The following is a 20,124-nucleotide window of genomic DNA, read 5'->3' on the forward strand; positions in this document are numbered from 1 at the left end:
TTTTTGTTTTTTTTAAATGTTTCATTTGATCTCCTATTTATTCAGCTTTTCTGCGTCATGGGGTTGCTTTTGCGAAAGGTTTCTATGTGCTAAACATGGCTTAAATCTTGTTTTCATATATAGGTATTCAGCTATCCTTGCCTATGGCCACTAAAGAAAGTAGATCACGATAGACAGAACTCAAGAATATAAGATAAAATATAATCCGAAAAATCTAGGACATCTTGCAAAGTTAAATTCAAGTTATAAAGCAAAACAATTCAAACTGTATTATTTCGGCTTTATTTTAAAACCATTATCAGACAGAATGAAAAACTTGTCTTGTTTTATAACTTGAATTAAATTTCACAAGACTTCCTTGTTTAGATTATGTTAGATTTTTCTATTTAATAAAACTGTCGTCTGGTGAAGGATTACGGCTCATGACTGTTATATATAATGTCATAAATGTGAACAAGTCGACAAGAAAAGTACAGTTTAAGACAGCGGCATAATTGGCTGGGTATCAAGGTATCACCCAAATTAGGCGGGAGCATACATTGTATCTGGTGTTTGTTTTGTTATGTGTTATGTCTACCCGCGTTCTTGTTGTTATGTGGTTATGTGTTATGTCTATCCCGCGCTATGTCTATCCCGCGTTCTATACACGTTCTTGTTGGTTGTATTGCTTTCTCTATGACGTGATCTTTGAAATGTTTAGAGCCTTTAGGCTGAAGACTATTACCTATTTTATTCATAAAAATATCCGACATGGAAGGACAGTTTTGTGAAGAGAAAAATTCGAGCAGCGTACACAACACCGATGAAAGATTGATTAGAATTTTACAAAGACTAATGTATATGGGCTCCTTCAGTAATGAAAGAGTGATCGGTGATGACTCTCCAGCTCAATCGAATGTGAATGATGATCTCACAAAACCTGAGGTTAGAAATTTTACTTTTAGTGGAGACGAAATATGTACAAGACAAATTTTTGAAACTATTGCTGATTTAAAATTGCGTTTTACGACAGGTAAGTTTTCACGTTTCACTGCATATTTTATATTCGGGAATATATATTTGAATATGTTTAAATTTCTCTGTTTATATGATTGCTAAATTTCTGCTCGGCTAAACCAAATATTTTTATTTATCTGATAAGTGTTTTACTTGGGGATAAGCGACACTAAAGGTCTATATGTTAGAATGATTGTCAAACATGTGTAATTATTGTCACATTGTCAAATTATGTGATTTTCAAACTTGGCTATTAAACTTATAAACTTGAGTTTCTATTTCTCTATAAGATTTCGTAAGAAATTTAAAACCAATTTTAGCCTTGATATACCGAGAGATAAAAACAATGTAGTCTGATATGTATAGACCAGTATCACACAAATAGCAACTGTTCTAAAGGTTGAATTCTTAGGACAAGCAAACCAAGCAAAGCCTTAATTACAAGTCCCCCTTCGATTCAAAAGCGCAAAGTGCTCTCCAATATAGAAATTATAGAATTCATTTGTACATTAATAATGTTTTAAAAGACAAAGATTTCTTGGTGCGGAAACTACGGTAATGACGTTTGCCTGTCCTCCGAAATAGAGCTTTAGCTCTATTAAGAGTACGACTACGACAACGAGTACGAAGTTTGACCGTGTAAGGGAATGTCACGAGGAAGTTTGTTGTCGTTGTCGCTTCGTCAACATTTAGTTTTAGCTATAAACAACAGAGCAGTCTTTTTATTGTGAAAAACACCGACGTTTGCGAAGCAGCTACGGCTCCATTTGTCAATAATGATATCAACTAATCGGTAATACTGATTTTGCAAGAACATAGGACTCTTTAGAGTGAAAAATCTTCACTATTTTAAATTTTATGTACGATATATTTATGCTAATTTATTGTTTGTTTACCGTTCACTTTGCGTACGGAATACATGAAAGTTATCAAGGTCATATTTCCTTTTAAATGTACATATGCGCTCAAAAAAGGTTCTAAAGAAAGCCTGGATGCTCGAAATTAGTACTGTAAACTAATTTCTTACACAATGAAAAAATATACCTACTTTCTGTCCTTAAAAATACATCACAATACGGCTAAATAAATATTCGCGCCAAAATGACGTAATTCGTACTCGTAGTCGTACTCGTAGTCTTTGCTAAAGCTGTCTAATGTTTATGAAACCGGTCTACAATCTGTTCAAACCAACGGCTAGTGTGGCGTCGGTATGCAATGAAACGAAAACGCGAGTTACCATTAAGAAAATAAACTCCTAATGCCATAGCTTTGTAACAAAAGAATGGACTACATACAAAAATATTATGTTCTGCTTTCAACACAACTAAATTAACGCATTGACTAAAATTATGTTGAAATGCTTAAGCCAGGTGGGATTATGTTGTGCATTACTATACAATGTTTCTCCCGTATTGCTATTTAAATATTAGCTAGAATACGAGCTCTAGTTTCAATGAAGAAATATAAGAAAGTCTACGTTTCGGTGCACATAAGGCTATACGATACTATTCTATGCAATGTAAGTTGTATTTTTTTTTTGCTCCTCTGTTGGTTTCATAAGTCAGTTTTTTACATATAACTAAGCTACTTTTACTTTATCTGGAAAATACATTCAAATACCAATAGATCTTCAGGCCACTCTCTGAACGTGTTAAAGAATGTAGGCCGTAATCTGTGGAAGATTATCGTTCAAATATAAATGAATGCAAAATTTAGTTAGCAACAGCAAGTTTTTCTCAGCCAATGCATGAAGAATGTAAATCTTTGCTTCTGATTTTTTATGTCATCTGTGTAGCAAGGTTTACCAGAAAATAGCTTTCATGGCTGATTTAAGTTGTTGTTTTTTTCCTCATACGTATGAAGCTGGGCCTTTCTGCAAAATGTTTTGAAACCCAATTCACCACTCAGCTTATTATCTAATAACGTGTTTTAATTTAATTAAACTGAAGAAGGTCTTTCAACTTTGCAACTTCAAAAATCATTCGCCAATGTATTCAGTGGCGTGGCCAGGCCACAAATTTCATCGTGCAATGTTTTGAGTACGTTATTTTTTTAATACATTCAGTGGGGCTGCCCGTTCATTATCATTATTCATTTCTTTAGGAATCTATTGTTTTTACAGTGAGTGAGCACAGAAAAATTTACATAGCACTACCAAACTTGCGGGCTGCGCCACTGAATGTATTAAAAAGAAAATAACGTACTCAAAACATTTGCACGGTGTATGCAAAGTGCTCTCAATGGTCCTTCATCTTTTCATACATGTGTTACCTTTTATGTGAGAACAGCTGCTCAATGAAACCGCAAAATCACTTGAAAAAGGTTGTTATTGGGCACAAATTATCACTGAACTTGAAATTGTGTACGGTGTTTCTTGAAAAGTTAAAACTTTAATTTCTTCACAACAAAGTCAAAAATGAACATAGCTGCACAATTCCTGCAAGACTTCAAAAGCTAAAGAACAACGCATTATTTTGTTTTCAGATTTCACTATAAATATTTAAATCACTCGACACTAGTTAGCTATATCTGTATATTTATCTGTACTTTAGTTTCGGGTTTTTTTCATTTTCATAAAATTAATAAAAGATAAGTTGTGGTTTGGAATATATAAACTCGTGGTTTGCCAACTTAAAGTGAAAAGCATGAAAAGTAAACAGTTTACTCTAGTAAAGTTTGCTATGAATACATATTAGTTGAAACTGAAAATCATATTCAATACTATTTGCGAAATGCAATCACTTCCCAAGTGGACAAACATTTAAAGGCAAAAAGTTTTCATGTTTTTGCCAGCTAGAGTGCGCTTTATTTGTGCTCGGTTTTCATGCTGATGGCAAAACCATTGTCTGTTTTTATTTAATACAATTTCTTTTGATACAATCAAAACTTATACTGGCAAAGAATAATTGTGTTCATGTATTTTTCTTTTTAAGTGGTTCAGAAAAAACAATACTTTTAAACAAAAGTATGTAATTATCTTTTAAATATTTCTTTCATTTCGATGAATTATCCGATTTTTTATTACCCAGTGTAAAATTTTCCTTTATTTTTGTCATTTTGTTATTAATTTTTTACCCTTTGAGAGGATCAAGCTTTGTGCGAGAGATATATTATTAATAAAGAAGAATGAAGCACACTTATTACTTGTGTCACAAACAATGTGTCATTTGTGTAACTAGATTAAAAATTAAAAAGAGGCAAATGACGCCACATTCATTCGCACTCGCTGTGTTACCTTCTCAACCACACATCGAAGTTTATACAAAGATTTTTCTCTCGTAATTGTGTATAGATCACAGAACCGGTGGAATTTACTGCCTCTACCCATTGTATGGTTAAGCGACTTCAAGGATCACATTCTTGCATCACGTCTAATGTAAACACAGGCAGGCCAAAGACTGAGCAAGCTTGTGTCAGTAGACATTCGCACCTACTTAAGAACGATGATGGAAGAAGAACTCAGCAGGAAATGTCTTTTTCAAAAACTCAAGAAAAGGCAGAAGACGCTTTACACTTCAGCCAACAGGCGAGGATGAATGACTTATCGAATGAACGTAAGGTGCCTATATTTTTGTCAACCCTGCATGGTGATGCAGTTCCAGAAAGCCCCATCGAACAACCCCAACACACCAACAAGATGGCCCCGCCATCGTATGAAAGCTCGCATCACGACATGTTGTGTAGAGATGTTTTATCTGATTTAAAGTGTGCCATGTGTCATCGGCAATATATTGAGCCTCGACTACTTCCATGTCTACATAGCTTTTGCTTAGGATGTCTGGAAGATGAGGTATCTCACCGAACAGAAAATTGGATACGCTGTTTAAAATGTCAAAAAGATTTCGAGGTTGATGTAAGTATCACCGGCCGTTTTCATAAAGTTGTACGATAAAGTTGACTAGTTTGTTGAGATTTGGTTAAAAGATATGTTTCAATTTACACTACCAAAACCACTGGTTAACCTTCTTAAAATTGTTTTCAGAGTCCGTTTACAAATCCAACCCTTGCATGTCAGCAATATGGCAGCCCTGATTTTGTTTTGATTAGTTATTAATGAAAAGTCTTATGCATACCCAAACTGTGGCGGATCTAATAATAAATTACTACGGTTTAAATTACTGCAGTTTATTTTGGCATATATTTACATTTCTTAGCAATTTAGAGGCATACCATTGGCAATATTTTATTCTTTAGAAATTCAAAAGTACTTTGAATTCAAACTAGAGGAGTTACAATTTATTTTGACAAACGCCGGTCCACTAATGTACAAAAAGATTCCATTAAATGCTCGCAAGTTAACAAGGAAGATGTGTGCTTTTTCTTTATTTGTGAGAATTCTTGTTTCTTGGGCACTGAAAAAAATTGAAGAGAAAACAGCCAACATTCACGTCGGACTCGTGTGGTTGTGATCTACATAAATCTAACTATTGTAGAGTATCGTTTTTAGCTCTTATCTGCAACCTTCTATCAACTTTGTTTTCTGGGTTGATAATTTGTGTACAAACGTTTACGCTCGTTGTTTGTTGACCAAACTGGTACTTGTTTTAGCTAGTGTACATCATTGCTGAAACCCATTTTCGGGAGTTTTTTAGCATCAAAACCGTGAGTTAAAAGTGTATCATAGACTTGTAAAACTTCTAAGAAAACAAACACCTGTTGATTTGGAAGATTGCTTAAATCATCTCAGTTTGTAATTTCCTTTTGTAATACAGGGTGACCCAAAAAGATTCGTACCCATGAAAATTTCAATTATGGCTTTAATTAAAAAGCTATTTATTTCAAATTACAACCACACATCATTCAGTTTATGGAAGACTATTCACAAGAGTTTCGGCTATTTCTGTCAATTTTTAGTCAATTTATGGCTTTCCCAAGATGTGTTCCAAGTGTCCACCATTTCGTTGCAAGCAAACCTGTACTCGTCTGGCAAAGTTTTGAATCACTTTTATACACTCCTCTTTCGGGATGGCTCTTATTTTTGCTGTGATGGCAGTTTTAAGTTCTTCAGAAATAAGAGCCATCCCGAAAGAGGAGTGTATAAAAGTGATTCAAAACTTTGCCAGACGAGTACAGGTTTGCTTGCAACGAAATGGTGGACACTTGGAACACATCTTGGGAAAGCCATAAATTGACTAAAAATTGACAGAAATAGCCGAAACTCTTGTGAATAGTCTTCCATTAACTGAATGATGTGTGGTTGTAATTTGAAATAAATAGCTTTTTAATTAAAGCCATAATTGAAATTTTCATGGGTACGAATCTTTTTGGGTCACCCTGTACATCAAAAACTCTTTACTTAACACTACAAACAACAACTCTCATGTATATCTTTTTTCTTCCTTACTTCCTCTGTTCCCAGTCCCAATATTCTGATCTGCTATCATAGAATAGAGAATGCATACAGAGGCAACTCGCTGGTTGACGCGTGGCATTTTTTGTCCGCATGCGTAAAATAAGCTATTACTCTGGCAAGTAGCTTCACGCTGGCGTACTTTAAGATTTTGCGAAACTTACCTGTAATTTGATGTATTGTAAAGCGTTTGTGTAGTTTTATGTTCAAAAACACCTTTTAAACGTGTAAAAAGACCGTACTAAAGGGTGTATGCCAAATGTCAAGCAACCGTTTATTCCAATTATGGTTTCAATTGCTGATCTTGCTGTGTTGACTGCGATATAGCCAATACCCTCGTATTCACCAGCTCTGCGAGAAAAATAATACCATCTTTCACAGAAGCTGAAACCAGGCTAATCTATTCTAATCAGTAGTTTTCTCACTTGATAAAGCATGTTTGGTAGTGTTTTTTGGTTCCGTTCTTACATGCTTTCATGATGATGTTTGAAGCTGTTGGTAAGTCTGTGTGCATGCAACTGTCCCTAACAGGTGGCAAACAAACTAATCCAGTTTCTTGTGTGACAGATGTACCTCCTAGAGGACTAGGCAGAGTTAGTTATTTGACCTGATGCTGCAATAGGACTGGATGGCTAACCAACATTCTCTTTGCCATTCAATACCAAACTTGTGTTGGCCAGTTGAGAATTATAACTACTCCGGTGGCCTTGTCCTGTTCTAACTTTTGAGGGACCTTTAGAATGACACTGAAAGGCGGAAAAAATAACCGTTCATTTGGTCCAGCCCAGAAGAGTTGGTCGATAAGTAATGCAATCGTGTATCAATTATGTCAATAATTGGAACCTTGTTAACTGTTTTTGTAATTATGTATGTTTAGTATCCTTATTGCCTTCAAGATGACACATTAGATGCAGCCCTGGCTGACTAGAACTTTTGCCAGGAAGAAACACCTTATGGAAAGGGACTTGAAAGGAATCGTAGCTATTATTATCAGGTTAATTTCCAAATAAATGGAAAAATCTGCAAGGATTGGTCGACAGTTGAGTCTTCACATAGATTTAATGTTGCGCATGTACACACAGCAATGTTAATTAAAAACTTTCTTTTCATCAAACCTTATTTCTTGACATTTTTTCTATGTCCAAGCACAAGAGTTTTGCAGTGAACGTAGTAATTGTGATTTTGTTGTATGGAGTGAAGAAATTCTTTTTGTACAAAAAATTTTACAAGTTGAGAAGATTTGGAAAGAAAACGTATCTCGATTAGAAACATTTCTTATCTAGAGGATTCTTCTTGAGCTGCTTGGGAAACGGTACTCTCGAACACACTTATGTATAATGTATTGATAGAGAAGAGAAATTTTTTTAATTGATACAAAGTGGTCGCAACACACACGAATATTTGCAAACTTCTTTGGCGTAAGATTGTCGTCCCTGCATGTTTGTCGAAGCCATTGCTCTTACCTGTTTCGTTGAAGTTCTTGCTTATTTGAGTTCCCATTCCTTCTGATAGTTGGTAGGCGAAAAAACCGTCTATTCTTTTGAAGCAATGCGTCAGTTGTGACGTCAAACGCAAAGGGTCTAAATGAAATGTATTTTGGAATTTGCGTATTGAGCCTGGATGCAATCTTATCTATCTTTGGTTGCATTTGCATTCTATTAAGAGGCTGGTGTATGAAATGTTGATTTAACATCCATTCATTACTGATGCTTAGTATCCTTGGCTCCCTATCTGCATCATTGTTAATTCTCCTAGTGATGTGCACTGTCGACACCTAGATGTTTCTATAAATACACCATTTCCAAATGTTTATAGCTAATGTATTACTTGGAGTTAAGCGGCTAGTGCTCATATGGTTCATTGCAACCACTTCTGTAGTATTGTCCGTTGTTTGTGTGTGTGTGTTGCATTTTTTTACATGCAAGTGCCTAAAGTGAAAGAAGGGCTGCTTCTAATTCCACGTAATTTATATACTGATCAGCTTCATAAGGCGACCAAAGGCCTCCACATGTAGAGACCCTTCACACATTTCCAGGCGTAGATCTTGCGATTTTACTAGCTCAAATTTTCCGCACAGTTGGAGACTCACGAAGATAAAGAACTCAATCCCTTCCTTCAGTTTTGCCTCTCAGCTCGCCTTTTATTTGCAAGATCACCCAGATAAACACAAACGACAAGGGGGCGCATTATAATCTGTGTTGTTTCTGTCACCCGAATCCTTAGATCATGTCGTCACCATTATGTTTAACATTATCAAGCATTTCAGGTACTTCCTGCTCTGAATCGTAGGAAGCTTCCCCAAGCACTTTCTGTTTTCTGCAAGAAGGCCCTTGTGGGATTTCTTTTTGATATTGTGACGGTTGAGACACATTATTCGAAGCTTTACGCTTCGCAAAAGCATCGGTGATGGGTGTGTTTTGCGTTCCTGCCAAAGAATTCAGTTTCCTTTTCAAGTTACTGATAGCTTTCCACATAACGTTTGGACTTACGTTTGTGTCACAGGTGATAAAATGGTCTTGTTCTAAATCTTCTTTCTCCTCGAATGATCTTTCTTCGTAATTAACCAAGCAATAAAAGGATTTTTCCTGCAACTTCTCATTTACTTTATTCGCTATTTTCAAAGCATGCCACATATGCTTTAGCTTACTTGCGCAATGTTATGTGATTCCTATCGGACGTAGACTATGACGAAGAAAAATTATATTTTAAAAGTGTGGTTTTGGAATATCAGTCGCCTTGTACGCAAAAGATTTCGGAAGATCATTCGAGGTTGTGACAAAACATGATATAAATAGCCTGGGAGATCGTTATTTCACTGCTAACACGTTTATCATTTTTATTGGTAAAATTCAACCGTTTCAATGAGTGAATAGCTTATACTTTTGATATAAAACATTATTTTCAGAAGTATACAATTATTACTTTTATTATAGTTTTGCTTCAAAGTCATTTTTCCTCTTTTAAATTTGTCAGGCAAAGTTATAATTAATTGTCTGATCTTTTTTCTGGTTGCTATATTTCCCGCACGTGGTCAAGCCATAAGGCCAATTGCTTGCTTGATTCTCAAGTAACGACTGTGTTGCTAGTGACTAGTACCATGTAGTATTTCATCCAAAGTCTAACAGTGCTTGTATTTTTAACAATGAAGCTATTAAATTTTTAAATAAAAAAAAATAAACTGGTTTTTTGAAATTTAAACCTTTTGTAATTGTTAGAGCTTTTAATAAGCAATGGTTATCGAGGGCAAAGACTTGTTTTTAGCCATGTAGTCAGTGTAAAATGAATACGGTTTGGTAAAATTTTTTTATTTTTTTATATTTCTTCATAAACACCTCGATAGAATAAGTTTCTAAATATCATTCAATTATGAAAACACTTTTTAATCACCAGTGCCTGCTCAAAATTATTAACCTTTTTATCTGAAAGTTATGTCAAATGATCTAGACTTCGCGCTTGTAAGTATTCTAAAAATGCTGCAAAGAATAAAGTGAACCAGAAGAAAGCGGTCGAAGTCGTTCCATACCCACAACCGCATGCTTTCGCAATTGATTCTGCTGAATACCAGGAGCTAAACATTTGTCGCTAAAATGTCATTATGGAAAATGCCAATGCATATGTTCAGGTTTTCGTAATATGGACTGTTCCAAGCTCTACATTTTTCTGAAATGCACTAATGCTCTTTCATATGAATGAAGTGGGTGATAACATGCTTTTGTTCTGACATTTCAAAGCATTTGAACAAAGCAAATTAAACATTCATTATCTTCTTGTCTGCAGTGCATTGAAAAACCTGACTGAGATAAACCACACAAGGAGCGCCAGTGTTGGTGGAAATATTTTAGACACCATAAAGTCCATATACCAGTATCATCTGAATGCCAAAAAACTATTTGTAAGAATGTACATTTATTCTGCCACTGTTTTGCGAATGAAAATTGTGCAGTAGCTAATAATTTTAATGCAAACCAAAGACAACAAGTCTCAAATTTTACATTTAAACTCACTTAAAACAGTTCCAACTTCGTATATTTTTGTTGTAAGTATTCTACTCTTTACTGGCCCGAGTAATGGAGTTTTTTAAACTTCCGGTGTGCAAAGAGAAGACTGCGTGCAACGCTAACGTCAGAGGTTACCGATGCGAGTTGCCCTTCTATGTATTGTCTATTCTATGCTGCTGTGTGTCACTCGAAAAAGTTGATATTGACATTGAGTGCGTAAAAATAAAAGCTAATTACTGTACTCGCAGCTGCAAAATTGTTTTTTGTTTAACATATAAACATATAAATAATTGTCAACACTAATGAAAATTTAGCAGCACACCTCTGCTCTCTCGTAATTAATAGATATAACCCTGCTTTGATCTAATGTTCTGTCTCGCTGGAGAGACCGTAAGGAACTGAAGCGAGAAAAGAAATTTTCCTCTAAATGATTATTTGGTAATTTATGATGTAGTTTATTCGCGATTTTTACTGAAATTTACTATTAGTAAAGTCTCTCGTCTAGATATACAAGCTCTGATATACTTAAAATTCACATAATCTTTTATTGTTTTTGTGCAGAATGTTAATAGTTTACCTCCAGACATTTTCGTCAATACGTTGCTTGACAGAGCTGCACTTGAGCGTTTTGAATTGGAACCTATTTTCTGCAGTAACTGTGACGACAAATTACCAGCGACTGTTCGCTGCCTCGACTGCATGGATTATCTTTGTTCAACATGTCACGTAGCCCATCATCGATTGCGTTTAACTAAAGGTCATCAGGTGGGATTACATTTCTTGTTAAATCATTTTGGATTGATGCCATTATAGGATATTGCATAGGAATAGTTTTGAAATATGCAGCAAAAGAATCTAGCAAGGAAATGTTAGTTTTCACAACTTTGCCAACTTTTCAATAAAAAGACGTCACGTACCCAAAAAAAATATGAGGGGGAAATGCTAAAGATATGGTGAATAGTCTTTTAAGAAAAAGGTTAGAACTTAGTTCTGCCTTGCGATTTTATTGTTGAGTTTTGCAACTAAAATGCGTTCTTTCGTCAAGAGATTATTACAGTAAACATACTACAAATCTAAACAATGTGGGCATCGTTGTCCTCTCGTGTTCTGGTCTACCGATAAGTTTTTCTTCCTGTTAATTTTGAATTGTTAATTTTGGCTCTGTTTACAACAACTGGCACCTGCTAGTACTGTTGATTTGTACATCTGCGACTAGCACCTTGCGTGTTAACTTAGCACAAGCGAAGGTGTAATTTAAACACCAATATCAAAACTTTAAAATTTTTAGACGCTAAATCAACATTTTTGCCGTTTTATAGTGTTAAATCAGCGCCCACATCAGAACTAAAATAATATATATGCTTCTTTTATCACCAACATAAGGCGTACGTTAGCACTAGTATAAGTTAATTTTTAGCACCTCAAAATCAACAGTGTTGCATTCAGTGTTTTGTTTCTTTGTTCTCAAAGCCCTTGTTTTTCAGGGGAAAAGACATACTTCCCTCCACAATGTATTAGTGGCTTTTTTAATTATGCTAGTTTTGAAATAAATTGAACGGTTTGAATCCGGGAGAATCGTTACATGTGTGTGGATGTAGATCGTCCAGGTTAGTAGAGTCCTGGGCAGGAGTGGATACAGGTTGATGTTACTGATGCTAGTGCATCAGTCAGATTTTCAGATATTGCGCAATCTTCGTTATTCCAAAAAACGGTCAAAAGTGAAATAAATCGGCAAAAATGCATACAGTTCACCCTGTGCATTTCTAGTGAATTTATTTAATACTGTTACGTTAAGAAAATAGACATTTATGTATGATTGAAAAACTTAAACGAAGTAATACAGAAATGAAAACAGATAGTCCGATATGTAAAGAGTGACATTTCAAATCTTAGAAGACAAAGATTTAAATTTATAAATATATTTACTCACTCGGAATTTCAAGCAGGGTATGTTGTGAAAAGTGCTAATAATGACATACACGCCTTGCTCGGTTATAATAATGTACTCGTATCTTCTACTATTGGTAGAATTGTTCTTATGATTGTTTCTACCCTTCTCGTTCACCGAGGAATCAACAGCACGGTCCGGTTAAATAACAATATAATTCATTAACTTTATAAATGACAGTTCACGTGCGAATACACGTGTTTACTACAATCGGGGCAAATCCAAGCTCTAATCGAATATCATGTATTCGAGGAAAGAACGATTTAGAAACCAGATTCAGTATACCACGCGGTCAAACAATTTATTTCTATTAGAAATTATAACTCACTATTGACTGTATTGAATTACTAATAACTCGTTTCAAGTTGAAAACAGAATGAACAGTTTAACATCCGATGAGTCAAAAAGGCCGCAAATCATTGTTTTTGGCCTTTTGATTGACATGCTTTTCTCCTTTTACAAACACCAGTCTTGGAATGTTAAAACAAAATAAAACAAATTCCGAAAACGGACATCTCGTTTTCTTGGTATTCAAGATAATACAAGAGTTTTAAAACAAAAATGGTGTAATATTTCGTCTTTATTACAACGGCAACATCAAACTAATAGCACAGAATAGATACGTATACAATCCTTATTCTGTGCTAATAGTTTACAATGCAGGCTGCGAAACTTTTATAAAGTTATTTACAAGCGAAAGTGACAGTTACGTAGTTAGAGAACCAAAAGACTCAACAATTAGGCGGTATACTTACGTTTAAAATAGAGATAATTTCTTACAAGGTTTGAGAGCACTATTTAGTTGTAGCATATTGTGTTTTATCAAAAGCGTTTCTAAGATGAGAAGTTGGTTAAGATTATTATTATTACAGCGATATAAGATTTTGGTAATACTTGGAATCATATTACAAGGATTAAATGGCACGTGTGTAAGATCGGGGTCGGAATCAACGTCAGGAAGTGAGAAAAGGTGTGAGATGTAGTTGGCGTCTGGGCAAATAAGTAAATGTTGCGACATAGCACTAGAATTGTTGTAAAGGCCCGTTTACACGAGCAATTTTAATATGACATTTTTATTCGACAAATATATTTGACCGTGTAAACGACACAAAATATATGTAAATAGATCTGTTCGCATAGAGATTGATGTATTGCGCCCATTGTAGTGATGAACAGTTTCATGCCGACACTTCATTTTACGACGTACGTTTAATGCAATGTTTGTGCAAAATGGCGCTGATCAAGGCCGAAAAACTTCAAGCAGTAGCTATAATTACATCTCTAATACTGCACGAAGTGAAAAAAACGAAAGTCACGACGATGGTGGGTTAAACCGTGGAAAACTGCGCAGCGCCGATATTAGGGTTAGCACAAAATTTAATTCAAGAGCTCCGAGTGAATAACCAGGAGCGGATCTAGACCGATGCAACCGATGCGAATGCATCGGTCAAAATATTTAGATATTAAAATCTGCGAGTTTGCATTTTAATGAAATAAATAGCAAATATTATTTTCGAATTATTTAAAACGCACATTTGACAGTGATATATTGTTTAGTTAACTTATAGATTTAGCAGTTTTAAGCTAAAATTTGTTCTAGAAATAACATTTGTGTTCTCCGATAATTTTGTCGTATTCCATGACACAAATAGCGAAAGAAAAGTCGATAAAATTTAGCGAAATTTTGTCGTGAATACATAATTAGTAATTAATTTAATAGTATTCTGCCAGCACGTCACGGTAGATGGAAGAGGCATCGCTACGTCACAGTAGATTTGCGATGCATCGGTCGATGCATCGGTCCCGAGTCCTTTTCCGCGTGAAATCTACTGTGACATCAGCAAAACCATTGTTTTAGGGCCTACGTCACGGTAGATTTTGCCGCTGAGCGATGCATTTTCCATAATTTTGTGATTGTGGGCACATGGCACCGATGCATTCAACTTTGAACTTCAAAGTTGAATACATTGTTATTTGATCACTTGATATAACTCGCAATCATCGATTGAAGTCATGGCTGTCGAGAATATCAAACACGATCTGTGTACTCTGCTTCGAGAAGAGAAGTCATTTGATATTAATGGAGTGCGTCGAACCTATGAAACGAGAGCTGCTACTTTTATTTCAAAATCCTCTCCTTGGAATCCCTTTTCAAAGGGTAAAAATGGGAGAGATATGTCAAGTGAAATGTTAATACCTAAGCACTTGACAGTTCATTGGCAAAGTGGAGAACTAAGAGCTTTAAAGTAAGTAAATTTACCTTTATGCTTGCATGTTTTAAATGTAAATAGTGTACTCATTTCAGACTCAGAGTGTAGTCGTGTAGATAACGACGAACAATCATCATAAAATATACACGATGTCATATTACTTATGCAGCACTTATACTTGTATTCATATGTAATATAATACAAACTGTAATATGCAGGGGGTAGGTGCGATTTTAGTTGCATTTTAGTTTATGTATTGTATGGATTACATTAAAAATGTAATGACTGTATTCCTTCTTCCAATATACTTATGACTTCAGTAGAAGCTAACATTTTCTTTTCCAAATAACCCTGTCAGACATTTAAGTTTTGAATTCTTCTGATTTCTAATTTTTAGCCACACAATGAGAATTTTCTTAACTCTGCTATATTTAGAACTAGAGGTGATGGTAATTGTCTGTACAGAGCCTGCTCAAAATTACTTTGTGGCAAGGAAGACCTATGTCATTTGCTGAGAGACTTGACAAGCATTGAGCTATTCAATCACCAGGAGTATTATGCTAACCACCCTTACTTAAAAGATAAGTTGCATTTTTTTAAGTCAGAAAATACTGCTTTTTCTGCATCAGTATCAGATGTGGCCTTAGGCAATGGCTATGATAGGAAAAATCCAAGCACAAAGGTAATAGTAGTTAAAGAGGAAGCTCTAAATAATGCATGCAATGGTACTTATTCTTCACTTATGTGTATATTTGGTTTGTCTTCTGTCACTGGAATGACTATAATTTCAGTTTATCTCGAAAAGTTGGACCAGGAGACCAAATATTCACAATTTCTAAATGGTAAAATTCTTCCACGGCAAGCACACCAACATATTTCAAGTCAACTTGTTCAGCGTGCTAAGTTAATTTTAATGTGGACAACTACTGGTGCTTATTCTCTTCCAGAATTAGATATAGAATTTCAACCCAATCATTTTGTACCACTAATTGAATTTAATCAAACTAATAACTCAAGAGTTAATAATAAAAAAAAAATTACTGACCACTTTAAAGTTGATGTCTTACAGAAAAATAAAAGTGGACTTGAGCAACAAATAGACGCAACTTTGGTAGCACCTGCAAAATCCTCACCAAGGGAAGACTTAGATGGCAGCAGCTATGATTGCTTGAAGACTTCCTTAAAACGTGGGTTAAATTAGTGATTGTTCATGTGCAAATATATTTTAATTATAGGTAAGCATGCTTTTCTAAGAACATAAGTAAAGCATACCATGCAATATAAAGTATTCGTTGTGGGATGGAGGATATTTTTTGTACATGTGAATAAATCCTTCCTTCTAAACATGAGATCGTCAAATTGGCAACAAGCTTTCACTAAAATGCACCAAAAACAATGACCTATGATATATGACCTTGCATGTTAATGCGCATTCAGGCTTTATTATTTTGAGTGCAGTCGTATACCTACATCTTAGTAATGTTTTATTTAGGACCTCTTTCATGCGACTTTGAAGATGGAAAAGTATCAAATGCTTCTTGTCCCTTGTCAAAATCTGTAAAAACTGATATGACAGATGTTGATCCCTTGGATATTGGACATTTTGTATCTGTGGCGGCCCTAGATGACGACACAAAGCTAAGACTTATAACAAATCACTGGAAGCCTCTCCCTTCTTTCAATTTTCCTTTTTCTGAGAATGGTAAATCTTCAAGAAAATTTTGTGCTGGCTGGCTAGATCGTTGGTCCTGGTTGTGCTACTCTAAATTATTTGATGGAGCCTTTTGTTATTATTGCGTTTTGTTCGGTCATCAAACAGGACATAATGGTTCAAAGCTTAGTAAATTATTTAAGGAACCCTTAAGAAACTGGCAAAGTGCGGCAACAAAATTTTACCAGCATGACAAATATTCCCTAATTCACCGTGACTCCAAGTTACGTTTGTCGCAATTCCAACGTGTGATGAAAGGTAAAACTATTGGCATCGACGAACAAGCCGATCATCTTAGAAGTGCCCGCATTCAATACAATCGTGACGTTTTAGGCTCTTTTATTAAAACTATTATACTGGCAGGCAGACAGAATCTTCCCTTACGAGGCCATCGTGACGACTCAAAGTATTTTCTATCTTCTAATCCTGGGAACTTTCAAGCCTTTTTGAATTTTAGAGTAGACGCGGGTGACGCGAAACTAGAAAAACATTTTGAAAATGCAAGTAAGAATGCAACTTATCGTTCGAAGACAATTCAAAACAAGCTGATAAAGATCTGCGGGGAACAAATCAAAGAAAAGATTGTTTCTGACATCAATTCTAGTGAATGCCTAATTTACTCAGTCCTTGGTGATGAGGCAACAGACTGCAGCAGTATCGAGCAGATGCCAATTGTTGTAAGGTATGTTGACTCAAAGCAAGAAATTAATGAACGATTTATTAAATTTGTTGAGTGTGAAGGAATGACTGGCGAAGCGCTAGCGAAGAATATCGAAGATACTTTAAACGAAGTTGGGCTACTACTTTCCAACTTTTGTGGTCAGTGCTATGATGGTGCCAGTGCAATGTCAAGCAAATCAAAGGGAGTTGCTGGTCGTATTTTAAAGAAAAATCCAAAAGCTTTGTATATCCATTGCGCTAGTCATCGATTGAACCTTGTTGTTGCTAAAGCATGTGGTGAGCAAACTGTCAAAAACATGTTGGGGCATGCTCAAAAGATCTTCAGTTTCTTCAGCCCATCCCCCCTACGAATGCAGTGCTTGAGGCAGAATATGGAAAAGTCTGGGTTACGTCGTAAAAAGCTAGGAGCTCCATCCACAACGCGTTGGGTTGAACGGATACGTACACTTGATGGATTTGTGGAAGCATTTGTACCTGTTTTTCAAAGTTTAGAGTACATGAAGCTCAATATGAATAAAGATTTTGATAATTCAAGTAGGGACGCAGAGGGATATCTTCGTTCCATAAAATCTTTCGAATTTATTGTTAATCTTGTGATTACATCAAATGTTCTGCATCACACAATGTCGTTGACTGTCCAACTGCAGCAAAGGATGATCGATATCGCTGAATCAATTAAACATATAAATCTTTTGAAGTCACAATTAAAAATTTTACGCAGCTCGGCTGATACAATTCATGACCAGTACTACGAAGAAGCAGTGGAGTTAGCAAACAGAGTAAACGTTGATGAAAAAATTCCTCGACTTTGCAATGTTCAGACAACTCGTGAAAACTATCCTGCACATACAGCACGTGAATACTACCGCATGAAACTAACCATCCCTCTTCTTGATCACTCGATTGAACAGATGGAATTTCGGTTTTCTTCAGAGGTGTGCGATATTTATCGTGGATTCTATATTATACCTAGTATTTTTCTCAATTGCAAGGACGTTAATTGGAAGGAAGAGTTTATGAAGTTTGCTGTTGCATATAAAGAGGATATGCCACACTTTCGGAAAATACATGCTGAATTAGGATTGTGGGAAACAAATTGGAAAGGGGCTTTGAGAAAGTTAAGTACGATTCAATTGCCGACACGCTTCGAACTTGTAACAAACTTGCGTTTCCAAATATATTTACAGCGCTTAAGATACTCGCTGTTGTGCCAGTCACTACATAAGAGTGTGAAAGATCCGTTTCTGCCCTTCGTCGAATGAAAACTTGGTTACGTAGCACAATGATCAACGAAAGGTTAAATGGATTAGCCCAAATGCATATTAATGATGATATTAAGTGTGATGTCGAAGAAGTGATTAATACCTTTCCTAGACAAAACCCAACGAGGATACAATTTCTTGATATCCTGGAGGATAAAGAAACAGATGCTTGACGATGAGCTCCATGAGAAATTCTTAATGCTGATAAACAACATACATTTTCTTTGAGAGTTATCTTGTTTTCAGCCGTTATTGAGAGGACGAAGACCTCGTTTAAACATTGATTTTCTTAAACATTTCATCTTTGCTGTGGTTGGAAGAAGACGATCTTTCAACATTGCTTTTATAAATGTTGTCATCTTTGCTGCCGTTAGAAGAAGACCATCTTTGAACATTGCTTTTATTAAACTTTTCATCTTTTTTACCGTTGGAAGAAGACCACCTTTGAACATTGCTTTTATCAATGCTGTCGATAAAATTTACGCTTAAGATTTTTCTGTCACCTTTCCCAAATCGCTGGAAAATGCTTCTCGGATAGTGAAAATTCAAAAATTTTCTTGGGGAGCATGCCCCCAGACCCCCCTAGCGGTGGCTCGGGCCTTCGGCGCTCGCAATGCATCGGTCAGCTAAGGAGCTGGATCCGCGCCTGGGATACGTAACGAAGCTCTGCACTTCAGATACAACAAATTGTAGTTACTTTGAGGTTCTTTGCTTCGGACAGTTTCGTACAAGTTGTACAAAATAATTGAATTGTTGACATGTCTAGAACGGTGAGAGCTTTATCACTGGCATTGAATAGAACTAGGAATCACTTTTAAAAAATGGACATCTTCCATTGATGAAAAACAATTTAATGGATAAAATAAAAACAAATTTTTTTGCAACCTGGCTTTCCGTCTGTGATTGGTAGTGTTGATTGAACTCACATTGCTAATTAACCTTATTTGAATTCGCACGCTTTTAACCGAAGTTTTAATGTCTTATCCCAGGGTTAGTCAACCCAGCGCTTAACTCAGCTTTGAACAACGCAATTTTAACAAGGGGGAATTTCGTTTTGAGGCAATCGGAGGTTTGTTTACATTTTAAAAATTAGCCAGTCAGAACTCGCAAAACGCAAAAATGTAAACAAATGGAGTCAGAAAATTGCACTTTGATTGTAGCCTTTGGTGAGCTACGTTTTTGAGTAAATAAATTTAGAAACCAAAGATTCGTGTAAAGCAGCATTTTTCTTCGAATTTCTCGTAGGCATTTTTGAATTTCGATCTAGAACCAAATTTATGAACTGTTGAACAACTAGACTTTACATGCGCGAAGTAGCATTTGTCATGTGCCTGGTTTACAAGAGTTACCTATTTTACTGGCGAAATTTAGCAAATTTTTACACAATGTATAACTAATATCTTAATGAGCTTGAAGAATTTAGTATTTGACACCTGCCATCTTGTTCTTGTCGGAACTGTGTCGTGTAAGCCTCTAGCAACCAATGGTCTCGCCATATTTCCCTAATGACAGTGACAAATCAGCGGACAAAATTCTGCAAAATCGTCCTCATTTTGTGCTTTTGGTCGAAAGTCGTACAGTTTTGGTTGCCTTTCAAGTGTGGCTACCGTTCGGCCAGGACAAAAAGAGAAAACTTGAATTGTCAACCGACTATTGATTGTGCACACTCCAGGATTGATTTGAGTCATTCAGTGTCTTCATTCAAGTGTTTATCGCTATCCTTGTCTACCGTTGAATGTAGCTCTGCCTTGGCTTAGACAGCTCATCTCCTTTTTTATTCACTTCTAATAAATTCAAATCTTTCCACACGACTTTCATTTTTCACCATACTTCCCAAACTCTAATAACAGACATTTATAATCCTGTTTTCCGGCTTCTTGTTTTAGTTTATGTCCACTCAAACTTAAGTATACGTTTTGTCAAGTGTTACCTCTTTATTCTATTCCGTACTACAGTAATTTGAGTTTA

At 35.6% G+C, this 20,124-nt stretch overlaps 2 protein-coding genes across 4 annotated transcripts in view; both read left to right on the forward strand.

Annotated features, from left to right (window-relative positions):
* The window catches only part of LOC124456024 (dynactin subunit 2-like), a 29,441-nt gene extending 17,161 nt beyond the window's left edge, over positions 1-12,280 (forward strand). For 2 of the 3 annotated variants that reach the window (XR_006952074.1, XM_047006569.1), the window contains exon 20: positions 124-413. Coding sequence is in view for 1 of the 3 variants with exons in the window: in XM_047006572.1 (XP_046862528.1) it covers positions 751-924; positions 4,289-4,849; positions 10,906-11,157 (987 nt within the window). In the remaining 2 variants the exon portion in view is untranslated. Of the gene's footprint in view, positions 1-123; positions 925-4,288; positions 4,850-10,905 lie in introns of those variants that run through there. The other variant, XM_047006572.1, reaches the window with a different exon arrangement.
* A 565-nt stretch (positions 12,281-12,845) lies between these two features.
* Positions 12,846-19,361, forward strand: LOC124456023. Its single transcript, XM_047006568.1, has 3 exons — positions 12,846-14,538; positions 14,938-15,689; positions 15,995-19,361. Exons 1-3 carry the CDS (start codon positions 14,306-14,308, stop codon positions 18,154-18,156), a joined length of 3,147 nt encoding a protein of 1,048 aa, XP_046862524.1. The 5' UTR covers positions 12,846-14,305; the 3' UTR covers positions 18,157-19,361.
* Positions 19,362-20,124: the final 763 nt, after the last annotated feature.

The sequence above is a fragment of the Xenia sp. Carnegie-2017 genome, unplaced genomic scaffold, assembly GCF_021976095.1.
Source record: "Xenia sp. Carnegie-2017 unplaced genomic scaffold, XeniaSp_v1 HiC_scaffold_41, whole genome shotgun sequence".
Lineage (NCBI taxonomy): Eukaryota > Metazoa > Cnidaria > Anthozoa > Malacalcyonacea > Xeniidae > Xenia > Xenia sp. Carnegie-2017.